Source organism: Electrophorus electricus, chromosome 5 (assembly GCF_041902795.1).
Source record: "Electrophorus electricus isolate QZ-2024a chromosome 5, ASM4190279v1, whole genome shotgun sequence".
NCBI classification, from domain to species: domain Eukaryota; kingdom Metazoa; phylum Chordata; class Actinopteri; order Gymnotiformes; family Gymnotidae; genus Electrophorus; species Electrophorus electricus.
The window spans coordinates 32326219-32345305 of NC_137501.1; the positions used below are offsets into that span (position 1 = coordinate 32326219).

The window sequence follows — 19087 nt, forward strand, 5'->3', positions numbered from 1 at the left end:
GTTTATCCTGATGGGCTGTCTGGCCTCACCTCTGGTTAGTCGGTTTATCCTGATGGGCTGTCTGGCCTCACCTCTGGTTAGTCGGTTTAGCCTGATGGGTTGTCTGGCCTCAGCTCTGGTTAGTCAGTTCCCATTAACTGTCACTACTACTGCACTGTCACTAAAAAACCTAGCAGCTATGCTAGGAGAAATGAGAGCAGAACCCTCCCATGAGCAGTGGGTGGGCACACAGTCTACCAGTCTGTCCCTGACCATCACCGTGTGTCAGTCTGACCACCGCTATGTGCAAGTCTGTCGCTGAATCCCACTGTGTGCCAGTCATGCCAGTCTGAGAGTTAGGGGTTAGGGGTTAGGGGTTAGGATAAACCATATGCATTGTCTATACACTAATTTAGTGTATATAACAGATTTACGCTGTCACATACACTAATGCACACATACACGGACAGACTAGAATCAGTGTACTGTGATTTCCAGAAATAAAGCTGTTAAGTATATAAGAAGCTCAGTCAGCATTAATTAAATAGGGGTGTGTTGGTTATATAGTCTCCTGCTGTCTTTATGGCATTGAGCTCAAACCGTGGAACCACACTGAGCACTTTGTCCAAGCTTGACCACCAGGGGAGCTGACTAGCACAGAGAACTGAACACACACACACACACACACACAAATATTAAGTGCCCACACACACAATATCAATTCCACGCACAGACACGCGCACTCCTGAAACCATAGTGCTATGGTTCTCCTTCATTCATCACTCCTTCATTGGTTTATTTGTAAAATGCCATTCTCTGTGGTCCCTCCCTCTCTCCCTCTCTCCCTCTCTCCCTCTCTCCCTCTCTCCCTCACCCCATTAAACTCTTCCTTTCTTTTTTCTTCACACCTCTATGTTCTTCCCATTTTCCATGTTGGCGTGGGGGGGGGTCAAAGGTCATTGCCTCGGTGATGAGCAGCGTATAGCAGTGTAAGACTGAACCTCGAGGAAGGACTGAAGCCCTGATATCAGCATATGAGACGAGGGAAAGGGACGAATCTCTCTTGTCCTGGACACTAAGCAGCATGTAACACTCACACGTTACTGTAACCTGTTGCTTTCCTGACAAAACTGCCACTGTGACCTCCAGTCAGGTCTATGGCAGCCATTTTGGTTCTGTTAGCCCACAGAATCACAAGCGGCAAAATTCATTAATCTTAAGTGTTAACAGGACAACCCAGAGAGGTTTGTACCCATCTCCCTTCTTATATCCCATTTCCTGACAATCTGTGTGTGCAGAATATCAAAACAGACTTTCTTGCTTTCTTCTTTCCTCCTTTTTCTATTTCTCCATTCGACCTTCTTTCTTTTTTCTTTTTTTTGCTCCACAATTCTTTTTTTCACTTTCTCTCTCTCCCTCTCCCCATCCCTCTGTCTTTCTCTCTCTCCCTCTCTCCCTCTCTCTCTCTCTCTCTCCCTCTCTCCCTCTCTCCCTCTCTCCCTTCCTCTCTCTCTCTCTCTCTCTCTCTCTGTCTCTCTCTCCCTTCCTCTCTCTCTCTCTCTCTCTCTCTCTCTCTCTCTCTCCCTTGCTCTCTCTCTCTCTCTCTCTCTCTCTGTCTCTCTCTCTCTCTCTCTCTCTCTCTCTCTCTCTCCTCTCTCTCTCTCTCTCTCTCTCTCTCTTCTCTCTCTCTCTCTCTCTCTCTCTCTCTCTCTCTCTCCCTCTCTCTCTCTCTCTCTCTCTCTCTCTCTCTCTCTCTCTGTCTCTCTCTCCCTTCCTCTCTCTCTCTCTCTCTCTCTCTCTCTCTCTCCTCTCTCTTCTCTCTCTCTCTCTCTCTCTCTCTCTCTCTCTCTCTCTCTCTCTCTCTCTCTCTCTCTCTCTCTCTCTCTCTCTGTCTCTCTCCCTTCCTCTCTCTCTCTCTCTCTCTCTCTCTCTCTGTCTCTCTCTCTCCCTCTCTCCCTTCCTCTCTCTCTCTCTCTCTCTCTCTCTCTCTCTCTCTGTCTCTCTCTCTCTCCCTCCATAGGTCGGCAGCTCACGATTTTTAACAGCCAGGCATGTATTAAGATTGGTGGTGGAGAGAAGGGCCGTCATTTCCAGGGTCAGGTCTCAGGCCTCTACTACAACGGCCTGCAGGTCCTGAAGCTGGCAGCCGAGGGCGACCCCAACGTGCAGGTGCAGGGGAACCTGCGCCTGGTGGGGGATGTGCCCTCCGTCCTGAACACGGACACCACCTCCACTACACCACTGGCAGACATGTCCACCACAATCATGGAGACCACGACAACCATGGCAACCACCACCACCCGCAAACAGCGCTCCCCCACAATGAGAGACAGTGTGACGCAGGTGAGGGGAGGACGTGTGCTGGGGGTAAACTCCTGCTAAGCAACAAGAGCAATTTTCCCCTTTTTGACACGCAATTATTATTATTATTGCTGAAGGGGAGATACAGCTCGATTTCTGTTGGTATGTGTATGGATGTTAATATTAAAAGGCAGGACGTGGCCATTAGGAGAGAGAGAGAGAGAGAGAGAGAGAGAGAGAGAGAGAGAGAGAGAGAGAGAGAGAGAGAGAGAGAGAGGAGAGAGAGAGAGAGAGAGAGAGAGAGAGAGAGAGAGAGAGAGAGAGAGAGAGAGAGAGAGAGAGAGAGAGAGAGAGACAGAGAGAGACAGAGAGAGAGACACTGAGGGAGAGTTTCTGTGTTTGAGGAGAGGCAGCTCTTCATCTGTCGTTTGCTTTCTTTTTAAATATTTCCCCCATTAAATCTGTCTCTCTCTCTCTCTCTCTCTCTCTCTCTCTCTCTCTCTCTCCCTTCTTCTCTCTCTCCCTCTCTCTCTTTCTCTCTCTCTCCCTCCCTCCTCTGTCTCTCTTTCTGTTATATACCCTTTGCATTCATCCAAAGTGAAAGTGAGAGAGCTTTGGATTTGGTTAAATGGCTCCAAATTGAATAAAAGGAGGTCAGAGCTCTTATTTATCCCAGTGCAGCATTAGTGAAGCAGTCCAAGCATGGAGTGGCCATTAGCCGCGTGCCACGGGCTCTCGGCCAGTGGGCTGTCGGCATGTGCATGCTTCCCCATTTACATTCATTACTGTGTGTCACGCCACAGCTCTTTGAGCAGCAGGCAGGTGCCGTTAAATGTGGCGTTGGTCATCATAAGGATGCATGCACCACATCTGTCAGCACAGGCTATTCACTGCCAGCTGAGAGGAAAAGTGGATTTGTAGGTGCCGGAATATTCTTGCTGTTGCAGTGTTGAAGTGATGCTGGTGGTCTATCGTTATTAATTATGCATACTGTTATGCAAAAGGAAAATTAGGGAAATCTAGCAAAAGTGTAAGATCTTCAGAAATACCAAATGACTCTTTAACCAGACCTTTCCTCAAGCCTTGGGAACGTTTTTCCTGGTGTGGGGAAGGGGTGTGGGGGATGTGATTAAAAGTTAAAAGTAAAAACTCAGTGGAATTCAGATGTGATATAAGATTGCTTAATGAATTTCTTAATTTGTGTGTTAAGTTGACTTTCTTCTAGGTCTTAGTGCTTGTGGTTATTATTTTAGGACAGGGTGTGGGTTTCTTTTAGTATACATAATTTTTAGATAATTGCTGGTGACCACAAATAAGAAAGCTGTTCTCTAATTTACAAAACACCATTTTTTGATTTTTAACACCAAAGCAACAATAATGAATAACGCATGTATAACAAAACCTTCCTATTCGCTATGATCCCTTTTTAGTCTGTAAAAATTACAAGGTTAGACCGGTTAACTTGAACAGGACTGGGCAGATTAATTGGGATCGGGTAGATTAATCAGGACTGGGCAGATTAAACGGGACTGGACAGATTAATCGGGACCAGGCAGATTGAACGGTATTTTAAAACACTTTCTTTTAACTTTATAATATTATGCAGTGTGACTGAATGCATGAGCTTTACAATATACCAGCCCCAGTCGAAGTGAGCCAAGAAGAGAGAGAGGGTTAAGGTTAGGGTTAAGGTTAGGGTTAGGTTTAGCCTCAGGACTGTACTGAACCTGCTGAGTTAGGGATAGAGTTAGGTTTAGGTTAGGTATAGGGTTAGGGTTACTAGGGCTGTTACAGGGTTTAGGCTATAACATACTGTTGCTTGTAATAATACCAGAAATTCCCACTTTGAGTAAGTGTACACCTTAGCTTCTCTCTCTCTTTCTGTCTCTCATATGTGTGTGTGTGTGTGTGTGTGTGTGTGTGTGTGTGTGTGTATATATATATATAATCTCAAAATCCCCTCTATTACATGGAGATTGGAATACACAGTGGTGATCAAGAATGAGCTGTTATGTATCCAGTGTCATGCTAAACTGCCTCTAAACATTAAGAAATATTTAACAGCCCTGGATCTATCGAGGTTAGTCTGGATCAGTTTTATCACAGCACCTCAGAATAACACTCCACAGTTCATGCAGCAGATCTGACACAGTTTATGGCATCACAAGATCAGGGGTTCACAAGACCACTGGTTCCTGAGCATTTATTTCCAGGGCCTTTTGGCAGCAATATATTGAATTTCCATTGCACTCCAAGCCTCTCTGTAAAGGAAGTGTGCAGAAAGCTATGCACCATTTACTACAGTACAGTTCTGACTGCCTCTACACCATTTAATACAATACAGTTGTGACTGCATCTACACCAGTTACTACAGTACAGTTGTGACAGCCTCTACACTATTTACTACTGTACAGTTCTGACGGCCACTACCGCATTTACTATAGTACAGTTGTGACTACCTCTACACCATTTACTACAGTACAGTTGTGACTGCCTCTACACCATTTGCTACTGTACAGTTGTGACAGCCACTACATCATTTACTACAATACAGTTCTGACCCCTCTACATAACAGCAGTTACTCCCAGGAATCTTCATGTATATTATTGTATATTCATATATATTATTTCCTGGACTGTGAAATATGTGCTTTCTGAATTTTTTTTAAAAATGTATATTAATATCTCTCTCTCTCTCTCTCTCTCTCTCTCTCTCTCTCTCTCTCTCTCTCTCTCTCTCTCTAGAACACGGATGATCTGCTAGTTGCATCAGCAGAATGTCCCAGTGATGATGAAGATCTAGAGGAGTGTGAACCTGGTGGTGAGTTTTCTTACTAAGTCAATGGAGTGTGTATTACACAGATGGAGTGTGTATTAGACAGATGGAGTGTGTGATAGACATATGCATATGTACACACACACAAAAAAAAATCAAAAAAGCTGGAATTTGCTAAATACAGCTGTGATTGGTCAGTACAGTCACCACTCATTACTTTACTTTGTACTTTTTTTGCTGCAGTTGGGTGGATCATATGTTTTGCCCTCCACAAACACAGAAAGCAGTGTGGGCAGTGGGGTCTCTGTAGAAGGGAGATTACCCCACATGCTTTGTTCTAAACCACATACGTTTTACATTTTAATAATATACGAACAGCCAAAACCTAGAAAACCAGGCACTTCCTAGAGCGTAATTGCATGTGCTGTGCTGCCTGGTAGTGTCTCAGTCACTGTTTAGTCAGCTAACAACGCAGTTCACAGACCATGTCTGATAGAAGAGCTATGTTTGGCTACTACCATGAATAAAACATGGATGAGATTCATTTTGTATCTTAAGCCTAATTAATTGTAATCAAGTTAAGAAGAATGACTAAATTAGTCTCTAAAATTATATTCCCTTGGAGACGATGTCCAGCTGGGTATTAAGATGCATTAATGAGCTGGCAGGTGTTGCTTACGTTAGCCATTTAGTCAGATGTCTTGGCAATGTTTGGAACATTCCAACCAGGTTTCTAGCTTCTGTCGGGTTCTACTGACAGGGAAGATTTTCAGAAACTATATTAAACCACTACAAAGTTTGATATGACGTGAAAGGCCCTTTTTAAACAAGAAACACAGTTTCTTCTCTGTTTTTTTTTACGTTCAATAGCTCTCTCTCCTGGTACGTTTTAGAAGTCCATACTCTAACGTTAGAGCTCATTGTCTGGAGCTGTAAGCACAAATTTGCGCATTACTACGCCTAGAAGAAAATACGATGTTTATCCTGTCATGACCTAAACTAAATTGTTGTGTGGGGGAGATGTTGCTTAAGGATGGGAGAGTCTGTTGGGGAAATGTGTTGAAATTCAGAATAAAATCTACTTTAATAGTTCATTATGATGCTTCAGAAAGCACAGACATTCATCAGAGAGAAATGTTCCACAGCAACAGCCCTGAGGTAACAAGTAAAAAATTGCTTAGGTAGACGCTTTCCCACTCATTCTGTCTTGGGACACAACATAAAGCACTTCATCAACATAAGACTTCAACTCTATCCCTCTTTTTTATTTACTGTGTTATTCCTTTTAGCATGATATGGATCACTGTCACCATAAGCAGCTCAGAAAGCTTTATTTTTCTCTACTGCTATAATTTATATAATATATAATTTGTACTCTAGTTTTATAGTCATGGCAGTATTTGTACTCTAGTGTTATAGTCATGAGATATTTTTACTCTAATATTACAGCCATGGCAGTAGTTTTACTCTGGTGTTATAGTCATGGCAGTATTTCTACTCTAGTGCTATAGTCATGGAAGTATTTTTACTCTACTGCTATAATCATGGAAGTATTTTTACTCTACTGCTATAGTCATGGCAGTATTTTTACTCTACTGCTATAGTCATGGAAGTATTTTTACTCTAGTGTTATAGTCATGGCAGTATTTGTACTCTACTGCTAGTCATGGCAGTATTTTACTCTAGTGTTGTAATCATGGCAGTATTTTTACTCTAATGCTATACACATGGAAGTATTTTTATTTTAGTGTTATAGTCATGGTAGTATTTGTACTCTAGTTCTATAGTCATGGCAGTATTTTTACTCTTGTTATAGTCATGGCAATATTTGTACTCTACTGCTACAGTCATGGCAGTATTTTTACTCTATTTCTATAATTATCTGCTGTATTTTTACTCTAGTGTTATAGTCAGGGCAGTATTTGTACTCTAGTGCTATAGTCAGGGCTGTATTTTACTCTAGTGTTATAGTCATGGCAGTATTTTTACTCTAGTGTAATCATGGAAGTATTTTTACTGTAGTGTTATAGTCATGGCAGTATTTTTACTCTACTGCTATAGTCATGCCAGTATTTTTACTGTAATGTTATAGTCATGGCAGTATTTTTACTCTGGTGCTATAATCATAGCATTATTTCTATTCTAGTGCTATAGTCATGGCAGTATTTGTACTTTTGTGCTATATTCACTGCAGTATTTTTACTCCACTGCTATAGTCATGGCAGTATTTTTACTGTAGTGTTATGGCAGTATTTTTACTCCGGTGCTATAATCATGGCAGTATTTCTACTCTAGTGCTATAGTCATGGCAGTATTTTTACTCTTGTGCTATAGTCATGGCAGTATTTGTACTCTAGTGCTATAGTCAGGGCAGTATTTGTACTCTAGTGCTATAATCATGGCAGTATTTCTACTTTAGTGCTATAGTCATGGCAGTATTTTTACTCTTGTGCTATAGTCATGGCAGTATTTGTACTGTAGTGCTATAGTCAGGGCAGGTGCTATAGTAATGGCAGGCCAGATCAGTGTTTAAAATGACAAGGGAGGAAGAGCATGTAGACTGAGATCAGTAAACCTGTAGTGGACAAAAGAGTGTCCAGCAGGGCAGGGGAAGCAATCCCAAATCTCTTTAAATGCCACTCTGCAGGACTATGAATAATGCAACAGTAACTGAACTCTGGGATTATTTGCAGGTGTTTTGTTTCTTAAACAGATAAGTAAATATTTATAGTATGAGTACTCATGATATGCCTGCACTCACATACATCACAACAGTTGAGTGTCTGTTTGCCATAAGTAGACATTTATTTAATTTCCTTGTTTAATCCTCTCTTGGCTATAGATCATTAAATGACTATATAGAGACACAGAGAGGGAGAAACCTTGGAAGGCAACATAAACAGTTCTAACTCACATTGGCACTCTGCAGAGAAAGAGAGATGGCAGAGGAAGAGAAAGGCTGAGATGGAGGAGAGAGATTTTCCAGATTTGAGAACTGCATATCGCTGTCATATGTCTCATTCTGTGGCACCTGGATAAAGAGTGACAGAATGGAAATGGAGAGCAGGACAGAGGAATGGCTGAGAAGAGAGTGGAGCTGCCTAGTGCCTGGGTCCCATAGAAACATCGTCTATCTCAACAGACTAATTCATCTCAACAGGCTAATTCATCTCTGCCCTCATTAAAGGGCCCTAATTGCATCATCTCATGAAAGCTGGATGAGAGTTCTCCTTGCTAACGAGCTGACAGTACAAGTTCTTCCTTCAAACTTCCTGAAGTTAGACATATCCCACGCAACCAATACACATACATTACTCACACACACACACACACACACACACACACACACACACACACACAAATGAAATTTCTGTCCCAGACCCTCCTTAGCAGTAATGATTTGATTTCCTGGTAGGCACACACAGCCTGCATTTCAGCTGTCATGAACACACACACACACACACACACACACACACACACACATCTTCAGTTGCAAACATGCGAGGCAGGACACACACATTGGTTTGGATACAAAGACCCCATTACAAATATAACAATAGAAAACTATTTTTAAAAAATGTAGGAATTGTGAGTGCGCAGAACAGCGTGGACAGACTAATGAGACTTGTTTAGTACAGAGTGTCACCTCTCTCCACTTCGCCTGCCAAAACCTCTTTCATTTGTATTTCTCTACACGACACACACCACACCAGGCAACACTAGATAGTGTCTGTCACCAGGCAACACTAGATAGTGTCTGTCACCAGGCAACACTAGATAGTGTCTGTCACCAGGCAACACTAGATAGTGTCTGTCACCAGGCAACACTAGATAGTGTCTGTCACCAGGCAACACTAGATAGTGTCTGTCACCAGGTAACACTAGATAGTGTCTGTCACCAGGTAACACTAGATAGTGTCTGTCACCAGACAACACTAGATAGTGTCTGTCACCAGGTAACACTAGATAGTGTCTGTCACCAGGTAACACTAGATAGTGTCTGTCACCAGGCAACACTAGATAGTGTCTGTCACCAGGTAACACTAGATAGTGTCTGTCACCAGGTAACACTAGATAGTGTCTGTCACCAGGCAACACTAGATAGTGTCTGTCACCAGGCAACACTAGATAGTGTCTGTCACCAGGTAACACTAGATAGTGTCTGTCACCAGGTAACACTAGATAGTGTCTGTCACCAGGTAACACTAGATAGTGTCTGTCACCAGGTAACACTAGATAGTGTCTGTCACCAGACAACACTAGATAGTGTCTGTCACCAGGTAACACTAGATAGTGTCTGTCACCAGGCAACACTAGATAGTGTCTGTCACCAGGCAACACTAGATAGTGTCTGTCACCAGGTAACACTAGATAGTGTCTGTCACCAGGTAACACTAGATACGGTCTGTCACCAGGTAGCACTAGATACGGTCTACTACCAGACAACACTAGATAGTGTCTGTCACCAGGTAACACTAGATAGTGTCTGTCACCAGGTAACACTAGATAGTGTCTGTCACCAGGTAACACTAGATAGTGTCTGTCACCAGGTAACACTAGATACGGTCTGTCACCAGGTAGCACTAGATACGGTCTACTACCAGACAACACTAGATAGTGTCTGTCACCAGGTAACACTAGATACTGTCTACCACCAGGTAACACTAGATACGGTCTGTCACCAGGTAGCACTAGATACGGTCTACCACCAGACAACACTAGATAGTGTCTGTCACCAGGTAGCACTAGATACGGTCTACCACCAGACAACACTAGATAGTGTCTGTCACCAGGTAACACTAGATACGGTCTGTCACCAGGTAGCACTAGATACGGTCTACCACCAGACAACACTAGATAGTGTCTGTCACCAGGTAACACTAGATACTGTCTAACACCAGACAACACTAGATAGTGTCTGTCACCAGGTAACACTAGATACGGTCTGTCACCAGGTAACACTAGATAGTGTCTGTCACCAGGTAACAATAGATACTGTCTACCACCAGACAACACTAGATACGGTCTGTCACCAGGTAACACTAGATAGTGTCTGTCACCAGGTAACACTAGATAGTGTCTGTCACCAGGTAACACTAGATATGGTCTGGCTCAGTTTTTCATTTTAATTTCCCAGCAGTATAACCTACATTTAATTTTTTTGACAAAGTTTGTTTTGATTTGTGCTAATTATCAGATACAAGAGTGAAGATGTGGAGAAAGTACTAGAATAACAACCCGAAGGGTCACTGGTTGAAAGAAATGAATTATACTCAAATTACCAAAATGTTATGCTGTAGGATTCTGGAAGTGTTTGACTGCTCTCCCTAGACACTGATGTTTCTGCTTAAAATGTTCTAAATTCGACTCATCTGGCTTTTTCACAGCTGAATGAAGGAAGGATTTGATTGTTTTCTTACCACACAGATTTATCCACTTTAGGCAAATGCACATGGTTTCAGTGCTGGGATTTCCACTGTGTGCCAGATATCAAGCTTAGGCTTAACACCACAACAAACATTGGTCTTGGCTTTACAAAATGAGTTTGATGTGTTCCTCGCCATACGATTCTCATAATACTGTGTGAAATGACAAGCTATTACTACAGACTGTGCTAGAACATCTCACACACGCATCCGTTAGCGCCTTCACACTTCATCTGTTCTACCCTGCTGAAGTCATTGTTGTTTTTTAAACTCATTTGTATTAACAGGTGAAAACAGCTCAGTAGGCTAGAATGAGTATAATTAGGAAACAGAATTAGGTTCTCACCATGGCGTTAAGTACTGTGCAGACCACGATAACGCTGGTTTCGCCATTTAGATTATACCACTAAGCAGGATAGCCCCAGTGTAACCCTCCTCTAATCACCTGTGAGTTTAAATGTATCTACCCTTTAAGAGGACTGGACCCAGAGCAACAGCTGCTTTTGGTGTTTTGTTATTGTTCGCTCATTTTATTCTTCATGCATTAAATATTTATGTTGATTTATACAGCATACTACCACAGAACTCACATCCTCTCTCTGTTTCTCATCTGTTTCACCTCCAGTAATGAGTAATTCCCCATAGGAATCCCTGTTGATCCGTTTTCTTCCATTTTCTCAAAAACATGTTTTTCACACTCAAATCTGAAATGACTTTTTCTAGATCCAGAATAAATACATACACCTACCCAAGTTATGCAACTTTGAAGTCAAAGACCATGTAAATAATGTAGCATCAGACAAAAAAAAAGAAAAAACTAAACTAAATTGTATATATCCAAAAATTAAATAAACAACACAAACCAAGTTACAAGCTAAGCCCTGCCCCCATTTTCACATCCTCCAGTCTGGAGTTCATTCATGTCATCCATCCTTTGACCAACAGAAGAAGGTTTTGCAGTTGTCCGCTCCCCATGTGTGGTGTTAACCCAGCTGTACTCTACACACAGTAGTGTGTAGTGGTAACCCTGGTCAGTGCCCTGGTCAGTGCCCAGATCATCACCCTGCTGCTGTAACAACTACTAAAACTGATTAACTGGTGAGTAGAACAAGGTGTGTAAGCGCTCTGTGCCACAGTGCACTTACTGCAGCACAAATCTTTTTTTATTTTATAATGTTTGGCAGGCTCTCTTATGCAGAGGCGTGTTTGAGCAGAAAAATTCACCAAACCTGGAGCGCCCCAGAATAAACGGGCTGAAGCTGGAGAGAATGGAAAAGAAACCTAAGGCTAAAAAAAGGAAAGGGAGAAAACAGACTGCAGAGAAATGTGGAAAGCAGAACAACTGTGACGGAAAAGTGTAATGTAAGGAAATTTCTAGAGACATGACCCAATCATATGTGTATGTCAGGAAGCCTCACGTTAACCTCGTGTTAAGTCTCATGTTAACCTCAGGTTAGGTCTCATATTAACCTCACATTAAGTTAACCTATTGGCATGCAGCACGCTTCAGTCATGGCATTTATTCTTACAGAAAAAATTGTGGACCATCTGTGGTCCCTGAGAACAAGACTGGAAAACACTGTTAGAGAGGAAAGAATCGTTGACTATAAAAGTAAATAATGGTATGTTGTTTAAGAGTCAAAAAATTTTTTTAAAATATTTCTATAGCGCTTTTCACAACAGATGTTGTCACAAAGCAGCTTTACAAATGTCCATGTCAAGCCCCCAGTGAGCAAGCCAAGGGTGACAGTGATGAGGAAAAACTCCCTAGAGCACGAGGAAGAAACCTGGAGAGAAACCGAGACTCAGAGGGGGGTCCATCCTCCTCTGGCCGACAACAAACACCACAATAGTAAATATTTTAAGAGAAAAATGAGCAATTAATGTCTAGTCCAATTTTCTAGAGGTCATAGTCTTGTCCCGATAGTGTGCATGTGTCCGAGACCCATCCCACATGCGAACGTCCATGAAGGGCAACGGAGAGTAGTTGGCTGGGGTGAAGGTGTGGTAAGCTAAGAGTGACATTTCACTTTTCAGTTCTATGTAATAAACAGATTCTGCAGTTGTATGGACATTGTGGGGTCGTGAGACTTGCAGACTGTAGTTTGTATTGTGTTCCTGTTGCTCATTGTCAGCCTGACAGGGCCCATGTGCTTTCAGAGATCCAGCAGAGACACATCGAGAGACAACTAATCTCCCTCTCAGCTCACCAGGGAGGTACAGAGGTAGAGCTGTTGGACTTTCACTTGACAGAGTTATTATGGGATGTTGTTTAAGGCTCTTCTGAGGCCATCTGTAGTGTCCCTTCAGCAGCTGTGTTGCCCTTCATGCTGTCAGTCCTGAATCATGGATGCTCCAGAATCTGTGCATAAAAGTCAGAGATTGGATTCTCACGTTATAATTTAACAATGGCAGTCTTTTGGTAGAATGTCTGTAGGATGAAACAGAGTGCATTACAAGTATCACATGTACTGCAGGTCTTGGCTGCTCTGTGTATGATATGAAACTCTTTTTAAATTAGCTTCCCACCTCATCAAGTCAATCTTTTTCCTTTCATGACATCATTAACTGGTGTTTTGTGGGGCATTACTGACCAATCAAAAATAATTACACATACTGGTTTACTGAAACAGTGTTAATGTGGGTCATGGCTATTTCACAGTGTGTGTAGTTTGTGTATATTGTGTCCCAAGGTTGACAGTCATCCAGTTGCTCAGTTATATTACAATTCAGTAGTAAATCCTCTCTGTCCAAGTGTGTTGGAACATCTTGGAGTGTTTAACATGAGTCAACCATCAGCACCCACATCACCACCACAGGGTTAGGTAAAGGTTTAGGTGTGTCTGATAGAACTGTGGCTGAACTACAGTCAGAACAGTTAGGGTTAGGGCACAGTGTCTGAACAGTCAAATAGATCTGTGCAGTCTACATGTATGTCATGTGGCAGATGCTCTTATCCACAGTAATGTACGTATTTATCAGGGTGAGGTATTAGTGCTCCCAGAGGACTTAACCAATGTCCTTGGTGTAGCAACACCTTCCTCTGTCTGCTGTTCCTGTTCTATCAGGTGATCCACTAATGGAATGTTTGATGAATGGATTATTTTCATTTTAAAACCAAAAGAATTTTTATTCATTTCAGAATTATTTGTGTCTGCCTGAGAATGTAATTTGAGGTCATCTACAGGAAAGACAACGGATTACAATGTCTTGCATTAGATCATTCTTCTATATCCCTGAATATAGTTATAAACCATGATAATAACCCCTGAAAATAAATGCTCTGTATTGAATCCCCACTAATGAGTCCCAAGGGTTGGCATATCATCCAAGACCGTCAGCCTTAGGACACAAACACACGGCAGTATAACCTGCATCTCAGAGTCAAGAGGGTGTAGTTATGTAAGATGGGTGGAGGTGTGGAGGTCTTTGGGGAGGTGTTTGTGAGTGTTGGGGTGGGGAGGTGTTTGTGAGTGTTGGGGTGGGGAGGTGTTTGTGAGTGTTGGGGTGGGGAGGTGTTTGTGAGTGTTGGGATGGGGAGGTGTTTGTGAGTGTTGGGGTGGGGAGGTGTTTGTGAGTGTTGGGATGGGGATGTGTTTGTGAGTGTTGGGGTGGGGAGGTGTTTGTGAGTGTTGGGGTGGGGATATTTGATCCAAAATAGGCTACTGTTTAACTAAAATTTCCTTTTACAGTTTTCAAATTTTACCCCTCTAACAGATCTATATTTGTTGTCTATGTTTAATCATGTTTAATCTTCTGTGGATATGCAATATGTTGAACTTTCTTGTGTACAACAAATCCAGTGTGTTTTGTGATGCACTGTGGGATGTGATTGGGGGTGGGGGGGTATGATAGGAAGACCTGAGGCTTTTCCCTGTACATTTTTTTGGATGTAATTACCATTGACACCAATTCACTTCACAAAAGGTTCTAAAGAGATGTATTAAGAAATGTTTTACATTGAATTCAGAGATCAAAAGAAAGTTGGTCTAGATGTTCTTCAGATAACGTGCAGTGTTTAATAACTGATGGACTGATATTTAATGACCACAGACTGTGTTTGAAATGTTGAATAACTGATCAATACTACTACAGGAACTGCTGAAAAAGACTAAGTTACTCTTGGAAGGTTAATTCTGTTATTTGCAAATAGAAACTGCATAATTATTGAGATAACTTTAATCTTTAATGACCTGATCTGTTATTTAGGGGAGTGGCATATTGGGATTATGAATTTTTAAAAAATCCACAGTTTTCTGAGAACCTGAAAGTTTTGCATTAAGATTGTAATAATAATCCCTCTTTAGTCATCATAAAAGTTGGAGGGAAGAGGGAGTATGCTTATTGTTACAACCCTAAATAGAAGAAACATTGAATGGCTGGTTAGAGATTCTCTACCATCTTTTGAAATTGGGGTGAACATTGTGTATCACTATCCCAGAACAATCTTACACAGCTTTCTTTTTGTAATTTTTTTTTTCATGCAAAAATCATGCGGCCAATTTGTTGATGTAAGTGACCTGTACTATGTGGTTTGCTCTCTTATTAACCATCCAGTCAGACACAGGAGAGAGAGTTAGTGGAATGTGAGGGAGCTTAATTTAGTTTGTTTTTAATCCCCTTTAAATATTCTAGTGAAAGGATAGCACACACACAAGCTCTGAGGTAGTCAGTTAGCATATCAATAATGAGTCACTTTGTAGATAACATTGTAGGTAATCTTGTAGATAACATTGTAGGTAATGTTGTAGGTAACATGACTCTAAGGTAGTCAGTTAGCATGTCTATAATGACTCACTTTTTAGCTGTATGTATGTCCCTTTACCCTGTTTATATGATGAGGTTAGTTTAGAGCACAGATGTCAGTGTAGTCTTCATTGTAGACTATTTAGATATCAGAATTAGTGTATTCAGTTTAACATTTTTAAAGAGATCACAAGTCACTAACTAAATTTGAACTAACCTCATTCATTCAAAGTCTTAGTGCTGTTCTAATGATGGTTATACCTGTGTTGCTGTTTTTATTGTTGTTTTTGTTTGTTTTGGTCTGGAGAATGGCTTGCTCAGTGTCGTACTAATGCTCCCCCTCCCCCGCCCTGTCTGTTTCTTGTCCTAGGAGGTGAACTAGTGTTGCCCATTATAACCGTGGATTCCTTAGATCCACCTTCAACACGTTACCCAGTACTCCCTCCTCCCCCAACCTACCGGCCCCTCCTCACACTGCTCGAGACCACCAAAGAGTCTCTGTCCCTGCCCCCTGGCCGTGGTCCCTGTCCCCTCGACCAAGAGGACTGTGAGGAGGCTGTGGAGGTCTCAGCTTATGGCTCAGGCGAGATGACCGAGTCGGACGACGAGGACTATTATAAAAACTTACCCCTCGTCACTGACCGGACAGTGCTCCCTCCACCTCCGGCGGCCGCGGCCGAGAACACCCGCGGTGACCGACATTTCTCCCGCCTCCCCAACTCCCACCGGCCACCGCTCACGTCCACCCCCACAGCACGTCCCGACCAGCTGGCCCGACTCAAACCTGGCAACAGTGGCCCCAATATCCCGGCTGGCAAAATGAACACCCGGGACCAGGTGCTCCTGCCTCCGGCTCAGCCGTCCGGGGATCCAGAGCTAGGCGTGAGACATAGACACATCCCCGACATAACCTACCCTCCCAATTTCCCCCATGTCCCCACCACAGACCCCTCATCCCCAGACCGAGGGCCCCCTGGAGCGGTGGAGGTGATCCGAGAGTCCAGCAGCACCACGGGGATGGTGGTGGGCATCGTGGCAGCGGCGGCCCTCTGTATCCTCATCCTCCTCTACGCCATGTACAAGTACCGCAACCGTGACGAGGGCTCCTACCAGGTAGACCAGAGCCGCAACTACATCAGCAACTCGGCCACGCAGAGCAACGGTGCATTGGTGAAGGAGAAACAGCATAGCAGCACCAAGACTGGCACCAAGGGCAAGAAGAACAAAGACAAGGAGTACTATGTTTGAGCTCAGGTGTGACAGGAGCACAGGTAGAGGAAAAGAAGAGAGAGAGAGGGAGGGAAGGGGGGCAAGACTGGGAGACCAGGCAGTTTTCCATACTTTCCGATCTCATATTTTGAGCAGTTTGATTCCTCTGCTTTTTCACAATTTCTGGTCGTTGTCTTCATCCCCAAAACAAGCTGAACGTAAGGGGTCAGAGAGAGAGAGCGACTTTTCTCCCTCTATCCCTCTACTGGGTGACCGAGAAGTGAAATTTGTTTCTCTTCCATTCCACCTTTTCCACACTCTTTTTGGCTTTTTGTAAGTACCACATCAGTCTCGGGTCTTTAAGGTCAGCACCTAACTTGGTGTTGCGACACCTGTTTGTGCCGAGCTGAGAGGAGTTGTCTGTTCAAAACCTTACTGGTGAGTTTAGCTGTACCTGATGTTTACAGTTTCCACTCCAAAGACTCTTAAGTCTTGGACATTTTTCAAAATTTTTGCAGACAAAAGTCACAGTAATTGGTGTAGATGATATTTGACAGATGGAGACCAGATATTTCTACCATGCCAGTCAGAAATACTGCCACACCCACTCTGTTAAATCTTCCTCTCTCTTCCTCTGCCTCTCTCTGTGCTGCAGGTATTCACATCTTACTTCTCTCTCTCTTCACTCCTTTAATCTCTCTCTCTTCACTCCTTTAATCTCTCTCTCCATCTTTGGCTTTGCCGCTCCTCTCCTTGTCTGCAGTACTAAGGAGCCTGATGAGAAATAACTCCTGCTGTGTTTCAAGCATGTAGTATTCATAAACAAAAAAGTGACAAAAACTGTTTGTGGAGTTCAAAAATATATATACATCAAAAAAGTTGCAAAGCGACTAAGTAGAGAAATGTGAGAACCACTCAACATCCATGGTTGCTCCACCTACAAGCTCCAAGGCCAAACCAGTGGCTCTCCTTCATACCGCCAGATATGGACACGATTTCTGGGGTTTCTCACTGAACCCTGTTGGGGATTCTGATAACTGCTCTATATGTGAAGAACAAAAACAAACATCTCACTGCAGCAAACTGACTTTGTTCTATATAAATATATATATTATAGACATTTGAGAAACACAAGGACCTCAGAGAAAGGGAATGGAATGTGACTGCTGGTTGAAACATCCGTCCACTGCAGTGAGGTGGTAGCGGACCACTGCAGTGAGGTGGTAACGGACCACTGCAGTGAGGTGGTAGCGGACCACTGCACTGAGGTGGTAGCGGACCACTGCACTGAGGTGGTAGCGGACCACTGCAGTGAGGTGGTAGCGGACCACTGCAGTGAGGTGGTAGCGGACCACTGCAGTGAGGTGGTAGCGGACCACTTGGTGTTTGATGTGATTCACTCCCCCTCGTCGCCTCCCTGTGCATTTCTGGAACAAACCCCATTCAACACATCTGTGGAAAAGAAAAAGAAACCCTGCAGAAATAATGGAACAGATCCTATGGAGCAGAGTGCTTGAACCTTTTGTTTGTTTTTCTTTTATATTTTGTCATAAACAAAAAGGAAGATTAAATTATAGAAACAGTGAGTCCTGTTGCTTTGGCAACAAGGAATGATGGAGGTTCTGGAAGCGTGTTCTGACTCGTACAGGAGGCAAAGCGGTACTGTATCAGTGTGAACGTCTAATGGCCGTTAATAAACCAATAAATAGACCAACAGCAGCACGACAGCCGAGGATGAGGACCTGTTAATCTGAGGATTTTGGACTCTAGTATTCAGATTTTCTCAGCTCAACTAAACAATGAAAAGAAATCAAAAAATATTTTAAAAAAAAGTTTGTGAAATGTCTAAATATTTGAACCCACTCCCACTGCTAAGATTAAAACATGTTTTCCCTTAAAACCCTCTTTGGAGAAAAAATGAAACAAATTGATATATTCATCTTTTGTTCATTTGTTGAAAAGAGAAAAATGTAATCTGGTTTACAAAACAAATATTACCTTAACAAAAGTGGGTTTTTCTCATCAGAATAGCACAGTCATCTGCATCACAGTGTCTGTCTAAGTTTTAGATGATTGTCTCTCCAGACCGTAACCCTCCACTCCTCTCTTTTAGTCCTGCGGTTTTTGCTTCTCTGTTGCTCTGAGAACTTGTCAGAGAGGCAAGTGTGTGTGTCTGTGTGTGTGCATGCGTGCGTGCAAGTGTGGGTGTGTACGTGTGCGTGCGTGTCTGTGTGCATGCGAGTGTGTGTGGTTCACCATTGTCATGATTTCTGCTGGCGTCTGGTCTTGATGCTCCACTGCTGAGACGCCCCAACACCTCCCTGTTCTTTCTAAATGTTCTTGTAAAGTGTTCCAGTGAGATGAACATAAATATGTGTATATTAACAGAAGGGAATACAATTGGTTATACACTTCTTACTCTTCTGTGTCATGTGGTTATTTTGCATTTACAAAATTGTCTGGTACTGAGAGTGTGTGTGGGAACCCTAGTCTTTAATAATAAAGGTAATTTCTTTCCTTCTGTGGGAGCCTGGGTCTGCTGCCCTGTTGCCCTAACCCTGACCCTGACCTTGACCTTGACCCTGAGCCTAACCCTGACCTTAAATCTGACCCTAACCCTAACCCTGATCTTAACTCTGACCCTGAGCCT

The 19087-nt window shown here is 42.8% G+C and overlaps 1 protein-coding gene across 14 annotated transcripts in view; it reads left to right on the top strand.

Moving 5' to 3' along the window:
- The window catches only part of nrxn2b (neurexin 2b), a 582744-nt gene extending 563889 nt beyond the window's left edge, over nt 1-18855 (top strand). For 12 of the 14 annotated variants that reach the window (XM_035530023.2, XM_081714812.1, XM_081714804.1 and 9 more), the window contains 3 exons: nt 2000-2322; nt 5026-5101; nt 15599-18855. In XM_035530023.2, coding sequence (XP_035385916.2) covers nt 2000-2322; nt 5026-5101; nt 15599-16476 — 1277 coding nt within the window. In that variant the 3' untranslated portion in view covers nt 16477-18855. The remainder of the gene's footprint in view (nt 1-1999; nt 2323-5025; nt 5102-15598) is intronic. The other 2 variants (XM_081714813.1, XM_081714814.1) reach the window with 1 other exon arrangement.
- The last annotated feature ends 232 nt before the right edge of the window (nt 18856-19087 follow it).